The sequence below is a fragment of the Macaca nemestrina genome, chromosome 12 (genome assembly GCF_043159975.1).
Source record: "Macaca nemestrina isolate mMacNem1 chromosome 12, mMacNem.hap1, whole genome shotgun sequence".
Classification (NCBI taxonomy): domain Eukaryota; kingdom Metazoa; phylum Chordata; class Mammalia; order Primates; family Cercopithecidae; genus Macaca; species Macaca nemestrina.
The window spans coordinates 93724299-93738891 of NC_092136.1; the positions used below are offsets into that span (position 1 = coordinate 93724299).

The 14593-nt window shown below is 39.9% G+C and overlaps 1 protein-coding gene across 2 annotated transcripts in view; it reads left to right on the forward strand.

Moving 5' to 3' along the window:
* LOC105484347 (mediator complex subunit 17) overlaps positions 1 to 13587 on the forward strand; it is a 30449-nt gene extending 16862 nt beyond the window's left edge. For both annotated transcript variants that reach the window (XM_011745872.2, XM_011745871.2), the window contains 4 exons: positions 1961 to 2098; positions 7803 to 7920; positions 9997 to 10156; positions 12106 to 13587. In XM_011745872.2, coding sequence (XP_011744174.2) covers positions 1961 to 2098; positions 7803 to 7920; positions 9997 to 10156; positions 12106 to 12317 — 628 coding nt within the window. In that variant the 3' untranslated portion in view covers positions 12318 to 13587. The remainder of the gene's footprint in view (positions 1 to 1960; positions 2099 to 7802; positions 7921 to 9996; positions 10157 to 12105) is intronic.
* The last annotated feature ends 1006 nt before the right edge of the window (positions 13588 to 14593 follow it).

A 14593-nucleotide genomic window follows, 5' to 3' on the forward strand; every position in this document is an offset into this window, starting at 1 on the left:
CTGAGATCTGGCCACTGCACTCTAGCCTGGGCTACAGAGCGAGACTCCGTCTCAAAAAAAAAAAAAAAAAAAAAAAAAAAAAGAAGCCAGTACTGTAGCAGCAGACCAAACCCTAAGTCTGTTAATGTAAAAGCCCCTTGTGCCTACTGGCTCTTCTCATTTCTTCCCGTTTTCTTTTAAAATTAAATTTTTTTTTTTTTTTTTTTTTTTTTAAATTTTGAGGTGGGGCATGGCATGGTGGCTCATGCCTGTAATCCTAGCACTTTGGGAGGCCAAGGAGGGCAGATCACTTGAGGTCAGGAGTTCTACAGCAGCCTGACCAACATGGCAAAACCTCGTTTCTACTAAAAATAGAAAAATTAGCCAGGCGTGGTGACACACGCCTGTAGTCTAAGCTACACTCTGGAGGCTGAGACAGGAGAATCGCTTGAACCTGGGAGGTGGAGGTTGCAGTGAGCTAAGATTTTACCACTGCACTCCAGCCTGGGTGATAGAGTGAGACCGTCTCTTAAAAAAAAAAAAAATTTCCCAGCACTTTAGGAGGCCGAGACGGGCGGATCATGAGGTCAAGAGATCGAGACCATCCTGGCTAACATGGTGAAACCCCATCTCTACTAAGAAAATACAAAAAACTAGCCGGGCGAGGTGGCTAGTAGTCCCAGGTAACTGTAGTCCCAGCTACTCGGGAGGCTGAGGCAGGAGAATGGCCTAAACCCGGGAGGCGGAGCTTGCAGTGAGCTGAGATCCGGCCACTGCGCTCCAGCCTGGGCGACAGAGCGAGACTCCGTCTCAAAAAAAAAAAAATTTGAGACAGCATCTTACTCTGGCCTAGACTGGAGTGCAGTGCAGTAGTGGGGTCAAAGCTCACTGTAACCTGGAACTGCTGGGCTCAAGTGATATCCTGCCTCAGTCTCCTAAGTAGCAGGGACTACTCATGCACACCACTGTGCCAGCTAATTTTCTTTTTATTTATAGAGACTGGTTGTCGATACGTTGCTTGGGTTTGTTTTGAACTCCTGGTATCAAGCGATCCTCCCTCCTTGTCCCCGCAAAGTGTTTTGATTACAGGTGTGAGCCACCTCCATTTTTCTTTTTCCAGTAAAATGTTAAAAATCAGATAATTAGAAACTGAGGGTTGGTTAATTTAAATGATTTATGCTTTGGTTCTAAGTGTTGGCTGTTGATTAGTGTGTATAAGATTATTGGCTTTGGAATTACATTCCCAGGTTTTTGGCTCTGGATTTAGACTCCCAGGTTTTGTATCCCAGTTTACATCTATGTGACCTTGGGCAAATTGCTTAACATTGCTAAAGTTTTTCCTCTTATAAGAATGGAAATAATAGTGCCTACCTAATAAGGTTAAGATTAAATGATATGTTAGTAAGATTAAATGATATAATTCATGAAAACACTTACTATAATGCTTGCTATATAATGAATACTTGATGAATCTTATTTCTCGTTTGTATTGGTATTTTTCTTTTTTTTTGGAGTATAAGGTTTTGATTGTGCAAAAAATCTCTAGCTTCTCTTGAATATGATTATAATTTCATTACAGTAATGGGTCTAAATGTGGGTATGTCCCAAGTCATTTCTACCAGGGATCAAATACTGACAGTTATGAATGATTTATATTAGGTTTATACCCTAGAATATCGAATATCCTTCTCATTCATTTCCTGATAAGCTTTTCTGAGTGGAAGAAAATGAATAATGGGAATAAATCTATCATGAATCGTGATAATCAGGGGTGTGTGATGAGAGTGTATTGTAGTGTGAAGCTGAGAACCTACACATTCAAGCAGTATGAAAGGGTTCTTAGAACTACCTCTGCCTTCGTTTAAAGTCTGCCTTACACATAGTGGTAGTTTTAAAATTTTCATAACATTGATGAATCATTTATAGTCCTATCATTTTGTATGTTGACTTAAAAAGTTTTTTAACCTCTTGTGTTTAAAAGAGCTGCTGCAACCATTGACAGCTTAGCAAGCCGAATTGAGGATCCTCAGATACAAGCTCATTGGTCAAATATCAATGATGTTTATGAATCTAGTGTGAAAGTTTTAATCACATCACAAGGCTATGAGCAAATATGCAAGTAAGTGGCCAAAATAAAAGTTTTGTATTTAATATGTTAATGGATGTTGATGTTTGCTGAGTAATTGTATTAAGCATTTGGTTTTTATTTGCTAGGGTGGCATAACATTTCTGTAAATTATATAAACTGTAGAGCGTTTTTTTGTTTGTTTTGTTTTGTTTTTTGTATTTTTATTAGAGACGGAGTTTCACTGTGTTAGCCAGGATGGTCTCGATCTCCTGACCTCGTGATCCACCCGCCTCGGCCTCCCAAAGAGAGTGTGTTTTTTTGTTTTGTTTTGTTTTGTTTTTTAGGTGGAGTCTCACTCTTTTACCCAGGTTGGAGTGCAGTGATGTTCATAACTGACTGCAGCCTCAAGCTCCTGGGTTCAAGGAATTCTGCCTCAACCTCCTGAGTAGCTGGGACTATAGGTGTGTGCCCCCATGCCCAGCCAATTAAAAATTTTTTTTTTTTTTTTGAGAAACAGGTCTATGTTGCCCCTGCTGGTCTTGAACTCCTGGACTTCAGCAATCCTCCTGTCTTGGCCTCCCAAAGTGCTGGGATTACAGGCATGAGCCACCACTCCCGGCGACTGTTTTTTTGTTTTTGTTTTGTTTTTGATGGCAATTAGTTATTAGGAGAAAATTCATGAAGTCTGTTTTTAAACATTGTAAGAATGAGAGGTAAGAATGTCTAAAAACTAGTCTCTATTAGGTAAATGTCACATATTTGAGCTGGGGTAAACAATGAATCCCAGCACTGAGCAGAAGGCTGCCTTACCTCTTGAGACTCCAGGTCTGCTTCAGTTCTTGCCTAATGGCTATGGCAGGTCTAGTACATTTGAAGTTAATAAGGCCATTTGTATTCTAGCCTGTACTGCATGTTATGCCTAGAACAGCCTAAGTTTTATAGCTCTCATGACCTGGTGTTGATCCTGGGTCTAATCCAGTTCATGATTATGCTCTAAAAACTGGGTTGATAACTGTGTGTCTGTGAAGGAGGTGAGATGGTTTTTGTCCCCAGCCTTCATAGGAATGCAGTCTACTTGATTTACATTCACAAATCACGACTTAATACAATTGGCCAGTAGCCATTAAAGGACTTTTTAGGCTACCTTTTGAGCCTCTTTGAAATTTAACACCTGACATTTGTCAGGGTCTGTGACTACGTTTTATTTTTAAAGTGTTAGTTGGTTTAATTCCTTTTTGTCTCAGTTTATGTTTTTGAGATGGCATCTCACAATGCTGTTGTCCAGGCTGATCTCAAACTCCTGGGCTCAAGCAGTCCTCCCGCCTCTGTGTCCTGTGTAGCTGGGACTACAGGTGTGCACTACCATACCCTTCTTAGTTGCTTTATTTCAGACAGACGTAACTAGCCACAGTAAAGCAAAACATACTGTGAAACACAGAATAATGACCCTTGGGAGTAGGGGCAGAAAATACTTTTATAATGCTATTTTTTTTCTTTCTTTTTGATTTTTTCCTATGTACAGTCATTCCCAATATAATGCTATTTTTGATGTAGAGGTTTTAATTCACTTAAAAAATGAAAAAATAGTAGATAAGTGTGAGAGCAGATGTAGAGTATGAAAGAATACACAATGGGAAGGAAACTAGTCCTGAAACTTCCAGAGAAAGATGGTGGAGTAAAGTGGAGTCATAGAGTTTTCTTCCCCTGTCTAAAGAAATAATAAAATAATTGGGGTGATTTGAGGGTGGGGTGGGAGAAAGTAGGTGTTGAACATAGATGAAACAAGTTTGGATTGCATTTTTAGCTGTTAAGACTGGGTGATGGAATTATAGGCTTTCATTATATTATACTTCTGTTGGTGTTTATTATTTATTTGCCGATAAGCCTTTTGCCCTCCTACTGTTTGTGTTTAAAATTTTCCATAGTAAAAAGTTAAGAGAGACTGAGTGCAATGGGAAGGAAAAGAGAAAGTTATCATCATTGAATTGTTTATACTTAGAACTAAGACTAAAACTGTGGGATTATGATTGCAGGTCCCAATGTAAACGTGCTAAACTTCCATGAAGAAAAGTTAGTGATGATGTAGCCTTGACAGAATCAGGAGTGGAGGAGAAGTAGAAGGCCGTAGTAGAATGCCCTTTTCCTCATCTTCTATAGCTGGTGTATTAGGATTCTCTAGAGGGACAGAACTAATTGAAAATATATACACACACACACACACACACACACACACGTGGGAGTTTATTTAGTATTAACTCACACGATCACAAGGTCCCACAATAGGCCATCTGCCGGCTGAGGAGCAAGGAGAGCCAGTCCAAGTTCCAAAACTAAGGAACTTGGAGTTGATGTTCAAGGGCAGCAAGCATCCAGCAGAGAGAAAGATGTAGGCTGGGAGGCTAGGCCAGTCTCTCTTTTCACATTTTTCTGCCTATTTATATTCTAGCCATGCTGGCAACTGATTAGATTGTACCCACCGAGATTAAGGGTGGGTCTGCCTTTCCCAGCCCAGTGACTCAAATGTTAATCTCCTTTGGATGAGGATGTTAACATCCTCACAGACATACCTAGGACTAATACTTTGTATCCTTCAGTCCAATCAAGTTGACAGTATTAACCATCACAGCTGGGCTCAACTTAGGCTGTTGAAAGTTGAAAATAATTCTCAGAATTCCTTTGGATCAGTCATTTAAAACAGTTTCTTCCACATCTTTCTAGGAATGTCTATGTACTTACAAGCATATATATCCTACCTGTTCCTGTACCCTACCTCTCTTTAAAAAGAATTTTTTTTTACATATACATGTAGAAGACATGCAACCCTACCTCTCTTACACAGTTTTGTATGCTTTTTAAAAACGTATTACACATAACAAAATTCACCATTTTAAAGTGGACACAGTTCAGTGGTCTTTAGTGTATTCCCTGTGTTGTATAACCATCATCATCTAATTATTGGACATTTCCATCACCCCGAAAAGAAACTCTGTACGTAGTAGCAGTCATTTGCAATTTACGTGCTTTTTAAACTCAGTAGTAGTTTCGTGAAATAGTTCAACTTACGCAGGTAGGTTTAATGATCAGAATATAATGGAATCAATTAGGAAAAACTGTATACAGGAAATGCTTTACAGAGTAGTAAATGTGGACTATTTTATGTGGACTGTTTTAACAAGGTTTAAAATATATGGATTATTCTGCATTATTCTGAGTTAAAATTACTCATGTTGCCATAAGGTCCAGAAATACAGACAGGTACACATAATAAACAATTTATTGCTCAGTAGTAGTATATGAGTCAGTAAACATTATTTTGTTAGCACATAGGTCTACCTCATTTTTTTCTTACAGCCTTTTTGTATTCCATTATATGTCCCAAACTTTTAATCAGTCTTCTGTTGCTGAACATTTTTGTTTGAGTATCAGCCAAATAATTCGTACATATACAGGTATATCCATTTATAGGGTAAAGTCCTATGAGTATAATTGCTGGGTTAAAACAGAAGGACATTTGGCTGGGCACGGTGGCTCACGCCTCTATCCCCCGCATTTTGGGAGGTTGAGGCGGACGGATCACTTGAGGCCAGGAGTTCGAGCCCAGCCTGGCCAACATGGTGAAACCCTGTCCCTACTAAAAACAGAAAAATTAGCTTGGTACGGTGGTACATGCCTGTAGTTCCAGCTGCTTGGGAGGCTGAAGTGGGAGAATCATTTGAACCCAGGAGACAGAGGTTGCAGTGAGCTGAGATTGCGCCACTGCACTCCTGCCTGGGTGATAGAGATCCCGTCTCAAAGAAAAGATAAGGACATTTAAATTTTTAATTAGTACTACCAAATTGTTCTTCAATTGGTTGCCACAAGTATGCATTCACCAACAGTGAGTGATAAGAATCCCTGTTCCTTCACACCTTGTTTTAAGAAAAGAATTCTAAAATGTTTGTTAGATGTATGATGTATATATCTTTAAGCCTTTTGAGTTTTGTTTTTCTTTGAGAAAACAGTGTAAACTTTAGTTCATCAAAATTACAACTTAAACCAGGCATAAGGTTGCACACACCTGAAGTCCCAGCCTCTCAGGAGGCTGAGGCGGGAGGGGATTACTCAACGTCAGGATTTCAAGGATGCAGTGCGCTATGATGGCACCATGGAAAAAACCACTGCACTCCAGCCTGGGCAACATAGCAAGACCTTGTGTTTTTTTTTTTTTTTTTTTTTTTTTTGAGACGGAGTTTTGCTCTGTCATTGGATTGGAGTGTAGTGGTATGATCTTGGCTCACTGCAACCTCCATCTCCCGGGTTCAAGCAATTCTTCTGCCTCAGCCTCCTGAATAGCTGGGACCAAAGGTGTGTGCCACCACGCCCACCTAATTTTTGTATTTTTAGTAGAGGTGGGATTTCACCATGTTGGCCAGGATGGTCTCGATCTCTTGACCTTGTGATCACCTGCCTCGGCCTCCTGGAATGCTGGGATTACAGGCATGAGCCACTGCACCTGGCCTCTATTTTTTTTTTTTTTTTTTAATTTCAACTTTATATAGACAATCACCAAAATGCTTTATTGTGAAATACTTACTTTAAAACAAAGTTAGAAACAAGCGCTATTATCAAATGTGAGAGGATATAAAGCTGTTTTTTCCTGTATTTTGTTCATCTATGTTATTAGGGGATTTCAGGTTTCTTGGATGTATTACACGCTGAAATTTTAGAAGTTCTTTTGGAAGAGTGCAGTGATCTGCTTATTATTTACTGGCTATTGTATGAGTTTCTTTATTTGGCCTAAGCCAAATTAATGGAGTATATATATTCTGACTTGTTTGCCAGTTTTTTCAGTAGGAGAAGGTAAAGAGTTAACAAAACCGTTTCTCTTTCTGTATGAGAATTTGCTCTTTGTTAACACTGGCTCTAATCCCTTGGAAACCTGTTAAGGAAAGATGTCATCTGTATTACTAGGCAACATTGCTTATAGTAAAAATGATATCAAACTGGTAAAATGCATCTGATCCGGGAGAAATTTTAAATAACTGATGGGAATGCCTTTGGACTTCCCTGGATGGTGGTGACTTTTAAAACTGGGCTTAGCTTGTGGAAACCATGCCTATGGAGTAGTTACAAGACCTTATGGCTCCTGTTAGGGCAGGTCCCACATATACCCAATGTGGATCTCTTCTCCTTGCAGCAAAGGTGTTCTGCTGCTATATAGACAGTTGCATGGCCTGCTGGCAAGCCGTGGTCCCTTCACATCCTTCTGGGTAGACTGGTACTCGGTGTGGTCTATGGTATTCTGGGGTGAGTCTGTTTAGTTGAACCTAAGAAGACCCCTGCATCTCCTCTATGGATGTTGGTGTGGGTTATTAAAACGTTTTCTTGTTGGCCAGGTACGGGGGCTCAGGCCTGTAATCCCAGCACTTTGGGAGGCCAAGGCAGGTAGATCACTTCAGGTCAGGAGTTCGAGACCAGCCTGGCCAACATGGTGAAATACCGTCTCTGCTAAAAATAACAAAAATTAGCTGGGTGTGGTGGCAGGTGCCTGTCATCCCAGCTACCTGGGAGGCTGAGTCAGGAGAATCTCTTGAACTCAGGAGAGGGAGGTTGCAGTGAGCTGAGATCATGCCACTGCACTCCAGCCTGGGCAACAGACTGAGACTTTGTCTAAAAAAATAATAATAATAATTTTTAATTTGATATTGAGGTTATTTATGATATTGTATAAGATAATTTTGAACATCTCTGATTTTTAGTATGTGTGTCTATAAAGGTCCATTCAACTGCAGTTGAACATTGGAGTTGAGCAGATTCGAGTTGTACATAGAGATGGAAGAGTAATCACACTATCTTATCAGGAGCAGGAGCTACAGGATTTTCTTCTGTCTCAGGTAACAGTTGCAGGTTGTGTTTTAAGCCCTCCTTCTTCGCATAGCTACTTAAAGAACAAATTGGTTAAAAAGTAGTTAAAAATGTAATAAATTATGTAAGAAGAAAATTTTTTTCCAGTAGAAATTAAATTCTGTTTAATTTCTAATGCACATTTTACAACCTGTTGATTAATTGAAAGTACTGATAAGCTGTCCTAGGTTTTCACATAGTTGATCTTAAGATGAAGGACCAGTTCTGAGACTGGCAAGTTTTTTCCCCCTCATGTCATATTTGTGAAGGTTTACAAAATCTATAAGGTTTACAACATCTCCAGAGTTGTTGTAGAAACTGAAGAAAACTAGAGAAAGGGAGATCATATAAAAAATTATAATGACCATTATCCGTAATAAATAAAGTAGTTTAACCTCAAGTCCAAGGGGCAGTATAGAAAGTGATGGGTTTGAGGCTGGGTATGGTGGTTTGTGCCTATAATCCCAGCACTTTAGGAGGCTGAAGTGAGAGGATCACTTCAGGTCAGGAGTTCAATACCAGCCTGGGCAGCATAGAAAGATCCCTGTCTCTACAAAAATAGAAAATTGGGTGGGTGTGTTGGTATGTAACTATAGTCATAGCTGTTAGGGAGGCTGAGGCAGGAGGGTTGCCTGAGCCCGGGTGTTCGAGGTTACAGTGAGCTATGATTGGTCTCACTGTGCTTCAGCCCAGAGTGACAGAGCGCGAGATACCATCTCTTTAAAAAAAAAAAAAAAAAGTGATGTGTTCTAGCCCCAGCATTACGACACTTGCTTTGTGACATCAGACAAATTTCTAGCTCTTTCTTTTCGTATCTGACAGCATTTTTCCTAATTTCTTCATGGAGTTTTTAATGACCCAGTGAAATACTGAATTATAAGATAAAGGGTAGGTTTTTGAAATGTTAATGCAAGATACTATTTTTTTTTTCACATTAAAAAAAAACAGTTTCCACCTCAGAAGCAATGATCTTATATACTGATTTGCTTCTTTGCTGCCAAGTAAATAAAATTCATTTGTTAGGTGTGGCAGCTCTTGGCTAATTACATCCAAATTGGTTTGGTCACCTTAAGCACACACACAACAATATATTAGAACACTATTGAGCAGGTCCCAGCATCAACGGGAGGTCTAGAGAACAAGGCTTACCAATGGATAGGGATCAACGCTCGATATGAGACCCATGGCCAGGGGAATGGCACTAATGCTGTCCCAGCACTGCTGCCTTCAGCACTGGTGACAGAATGCATTCTAAATTGCCTCCATTGTATCAGTCAGAGTCTTAACAAGAAATAGGTGGCAGACTCAGGAGGATAATTTTAGGAGGGCCTAGTTACTAAAAATCTATTTACAAAGGTATGGGTGTAGGAGAGCCACCAGGGATAGTGTGGTAACCTGCTGCTAGTCGTAGTAACCAGGTAACCAGGCCCCAGGGGTTTAGTGGTCACCATTGCTAGGCCAAAGTTAAGAGGAAAGACAGATTACAGGAACCCTAACGGGGAGAGTCATGTAGAACAGTCCATCTTGAGAAGCCTAGCAGCCAGTCAAGAGATACAACCAGCCTAGACAACCTCACAGGGAGGATGCCAGGGGAATAAATACCCTGACCTCACTCTTCCTTGCCGTCCTTCTGGCTCCCTTTGGATGGCTCCCATTACCTGAACCCAGCCCAAAGCCAGAGGACATAAGAAAGTATTAATGTAACCACGTGTGTCAGCCTCCCAGGGCAGAAAATAAGGTAGACAGTGGATTTGAAGGGGTAAATGTTGCACTCTATTCAGTGATCTAGACAGGAGCCTTCAGTTGGCCAAATTTATGTCGCATGTCTGTGCTTAAGCTGCCACTGGGCAGGAGAAGCAAGTATCAGGCAACTTTTGCTTTTGCAGTGGAAGGTGGAGTCTTATTCCCTCCCCTTATGTTACACACAGGAGGATTCCTCAGACCTAAGATAGGGTTGCAGTACTAGTCAGTCAGCACCCCAACAAAAGTTTACTTTGTGGTCGTGATGTTAGGTCACTGCACATAACTCTGCTGGTTGTCAGTTAAGTGTCCTTTTTCGTTCACAGATGTCACAGCACCAGGTACATGCGGTTCAGCAACTCGCCAAGGTTATGGGCTGGCAAGTACTGAGCTTCAGTAATCATGTGGGACTTGGGCCCATAGAGAGCATTGGTAATGCATCTGCCATCACGGTGGCCTCCCCGAGTGGGGACTATGCTATTTCAGGTACTTTCTGCTGCTTTGAATGAGAAGGGACCACTGGGAGTTTGGCTTTAACGTTTAGTTTTAATAATTAAATATTGGTAAGAGTAATTCATCTCTGCAATAAATTAGTTAATGTTGTATTTACACTGAATGTTTATTTGATCATAGCTATTATTCAGAGCAAGAGATTATTATTTCTCTTTCTAGTAATTATAACAAATGTTTAGATTGGCAGCACATTTTCCTGAGATAGTCTGAAAAGTGTCATCAACATTGTTACTCCTGCAGTCCCAAAGTTTAATGGATAAAAACTTTAAAAAAATATACTGCTGTAAACACGGGAAGAAAAATATCTGTTCCTACAAATAGTAAAGGGATGGAAGAGAGAGGAGTATCTAATAGTATCTAATGCAAGATACTATTTTTTTCACATAAAAAAATAGTAACAGCTTTTAAAATTTTTTAAATAAAAACATTTTAAATAATGTATTTTGTTTTGTTTTGTTTTATTTTATTTATTTTTGAGACGGAGTCTTGCTCGGTCGCTCAGGCTAGAGTGCAGTGGCGTGATCTCGGCTCACCCCAACCTCTGCCTCCCAGTTTCAAGCGATTATCCTGCTCCAGCCTCCCGAGTAGCTGAGACTGCAGGTGCCCATCATCACACCTGACTAATTTTTGTATTTTTAGTAGAGGCAGCGTTTTGCCATGTTGGCCAGGCTGGTCTCGAACTCCTAACCTCAGATGATCCGCCCACCTCGGCCTCCCAAAGTGCTGGGATTACAGGCATGAGCCACCGCACCTGGCCGAGAAGAAGTATTTTATTAAGCACCTTCTACGCGTAGGCACCGTAATAGGCACTTGCATGAGTATTACATAGCTTAAATTTACATTTGAAGCACTTACGATTTTAGGGTGATCTTCATTTCTAATATCTGCTCTGACTACTTTAAAAATATAGTCATGTGTTGCATAGCGACAGGGACAGGTTCTGAGAAATGTCTTGTTAGAGGATTTCATTGTGTGATAATAGAATGCACTTACACAGCCCTCGATGGTACAGCCTACTACATACACATCTAGGCTTCATGGCATAGCCTGTTGCTCCTAGTCTACAAACCTGTATAGCATGTTACTGTACTGAATACTCTAGACAGTTGTAACACAACAAAAGCAGTTGACTGAAATGTTACGCAGCTCATGACTATATTTGAAAGAGTGGGTAGTTAGAAATATTTCCCCACAGGATCACAGCTTGTGAGTCTGCAAGCTTGGTCATTGCTGGATCTTGATTGCTAGGAATTTAAAAATACCCTTTTCTTCTTTCCCAAGTAATAGTTAAAACCTCATTAAAACCTGAAATTCTTAATTCAGAATAATCTTTCCTTCATCCCTTTCGGTCCTGATTTTAAGTGGTTGAGGTTTCATTACATATTAGGCATGTATTAACAATTCATTGAATGATTACATTATCAAAGGAATGTATTGAAAAAAATAGGTGAATGTCCTACATGTGGTGGCTCACGCCTCTAATCCCAGCACTTTGGGAGGCTGAGGTGGGAGGGTTGCTTGAGCCCAGGAGTTTGAGACCAGCCCTGGCAACATAGTGAGACCTTGTTTTTAACCGCCTCCCAAAAAAAGCTTTGTATGTTTTTCAGTGCTGCATGTGGAAATAAACAAAAAGATGATTTCCTGAAATTATAGAGGACATTTGACATTCCTAGGTCAAAACTCATCTTGCTTAATCTTTGTGGTACAAATAATAACTCCTGAATATTTATACTATCCTCTTATATAGAAGTTAGAAATTTTTTTTCTTGCATGTTGAAACTGAAAAAGCACTTTTTAACAAGAATGTTTAAGTTGGCAGACAAAGTTTTTGTATTCACAGTAGAATGAAGTTGTGGGATTTATCCTTGTTATTTCTAGTTTGGTAAACTAGAGTGTATTGATATTTTGGTTTTTCTCCACAGTTCGTAACGGACCTGAAAGTGGCAGCAAGATTATGGTTCAGTTTCCTCGTAACCAATGTAAAGACCTTCCAAAAAGTGATGTTTTACAAGATAACAAATGGAGTCATCTTCGTGGGCCATTCAAAGAAGTTCAGTGGAATAAAATGGAAGGTCGAAACTTTGTTTATAAAATGGAGCTGCTTATGTCTGCACTTAGCCCTTGTCTACTATGATTTTTTCCAGATGTTTCCTAAAGAAGTTTCCAGAAACTTTGACATGAAATGTTTGCAGATCAACTATAAGTACAAAGAAGAGATAACTTGCAAAGGAGTGCTGTTTTTAAAAACAATAATTAGGAAATGTTTATTTAGCACTTTGAAACTTTTCGCTTTATAAATGACAAGTGCTTTGAAATGCAGAAGTTTATGTACAGTTGTATATACAGTATGACAAGATGTAAAATAATATGTTTTTCATGCAGTTTAAAATATTACTAACTTAAGCGTTTCTATTTGCTTTTTAATATTCCTTCTTTGATGTGGACATCACATAAAGTGTGTGGTTTAAAAAATCTCCAAATACTTTTTCTTCCCCCAAATACTTCCTAAACTGTTTTTTTTTTTTAGATGGATTTCACTCTGTAGCCCAGTCTGGAGTGCAGTGGTGTGATCATGGCTCACTGCAGTCTTGACCTCCCGGGCTTAGGTGATCCTCCTGTCTCAGCCTTCCGAGTAGCTGGGACCACACACATGCACCACCATGCCTGGCTAATTTTTGTATTTTTTGTAGAGACAGGGTTTTTCCATGTTGCCCAGGCTGGTTTCCAACTCGGCTCAAGTGATCCACCTGCCTCTGCCTCCCAAAGTGCTAGGATTACAGGTGTGAGCCACCATGCCCAGCCTACTCTCTAAACTGTCTACTCTCTAACCTCCCGTTGTCTGCTTTAAGCTTGCCTGGGTCTAACCTACATAGGTAATTTAAGAACATCCTCAGAAAGGACAGCTGAAGGCATAGGAGGCAGATTATCTCTTTAGGGCATCAAGATTTTTTGGTCTGTTCTCCCGCTTGAATGACTTCATCACTTGAGACACCTAGTGCATGGCTCATGCCCAGTCTTCCACCTGGGATTCTCCAGCCTCCACCCAGCAGCCCTGGATTGCTTTCTCCAATTAAGGCCTTTCCATTAGCTCTCTGCTTTTTCAAAGGAAAAAAAACTAATGCATTAGTGGATTATCTTTTCCAAGGAACAGGTTTGCACTTCTTGGAAATAGTGCCTAAAGTGTGCCCATTAATGTGAGATAGATTTAGGCTTATAAACCTTTTGGTACCACTGAAAGTAATATCATATAGGTGAGGTCTCCTTATAAGTAAGTCTTTCAATTTTTAAAACAGACATCCTGCTTTAACAATTTGTAAGATGACTGTGCAGTAATACAATTCCTTTGTATTTCTCCACCGTGTTTCATTAAAGAAAAATGGAGCTTGTGGGCCATGATAGAACAACTTTGTGCTTTTTTCCCCTTCTGATCAAGATCTTGCATCTTTCTATCCATGGAAATTAAAATAATTGGTATGAATTTGTGGTTATTTAAAAATCTTGAGTGCTTCAAAAGTTATTGTTGCCCACAAAATTTGCTTTGGCCAATAGGCTAATCTGTACAATTCCGTTCACATGAGGAGTCTTTTATGTGATTTCGAAGGCTCACACTAGTAGAGTGAGTCTGAGACTTTTGCTGAATGACCAGTTTTTGTTTATGTAAACTTCTACCATTGTAGATTGATACTTTGGTAAACTAATAAAAATGAATTCCTAAAATGAAATTTTGAAATGATACAAAATAAAAGCCCCATTTATTTGATTATAACCTAATTAAATTGCATCAAATATTAAAATTTAAAGACAGAGTCTCACTCTGTCACCTAGGCTGGAGTGCAGCGGCACTGTCTTGGCTCACTGCAACCTCTGCCTCCTCAGTTCAAGTGATTCTCATGCCTCAGCCTCCCAAGTAACTGGGATTACAGGTGTGTGCCACCATGCCCGTCTAATTTTTGTATTTTTGATAGAGACAGGGTTTTGCCATGTTGGCCAGGCTGGTCTTGAACTCCTGGCCTTAAGTGATCCGCCCTTGACCTCCCAAAGTGCTGGGATTACAGGCATGAGCCACAGCGCCCAGGCCCCGCAAATATAAACATTTCTGAATGCTTTATTTTTTATTTCTCTGCTTGTCATGAATCAGTAACAATTTATGGACCAGGACCACACTTTGAGTAGAATGGCTGAGAATACATGTGCAGATACTACCATCTGTTCTTTTAAACCCCATCTGAGTAGACTGGGATAACTGAAGACTTTACGGTCTTCATATCTTACTTTCCCTGTTTGGTCACATCGCTGTAGTGAATAGCCAGTACCCACCTAAAGAACTGTAGAAACTAAAGCAAATGTGTGGGAAAATGGTAGCTTAGTTGCTGTGGTAGCAATTCTTCTGCCTTATGTTTATTTACATTT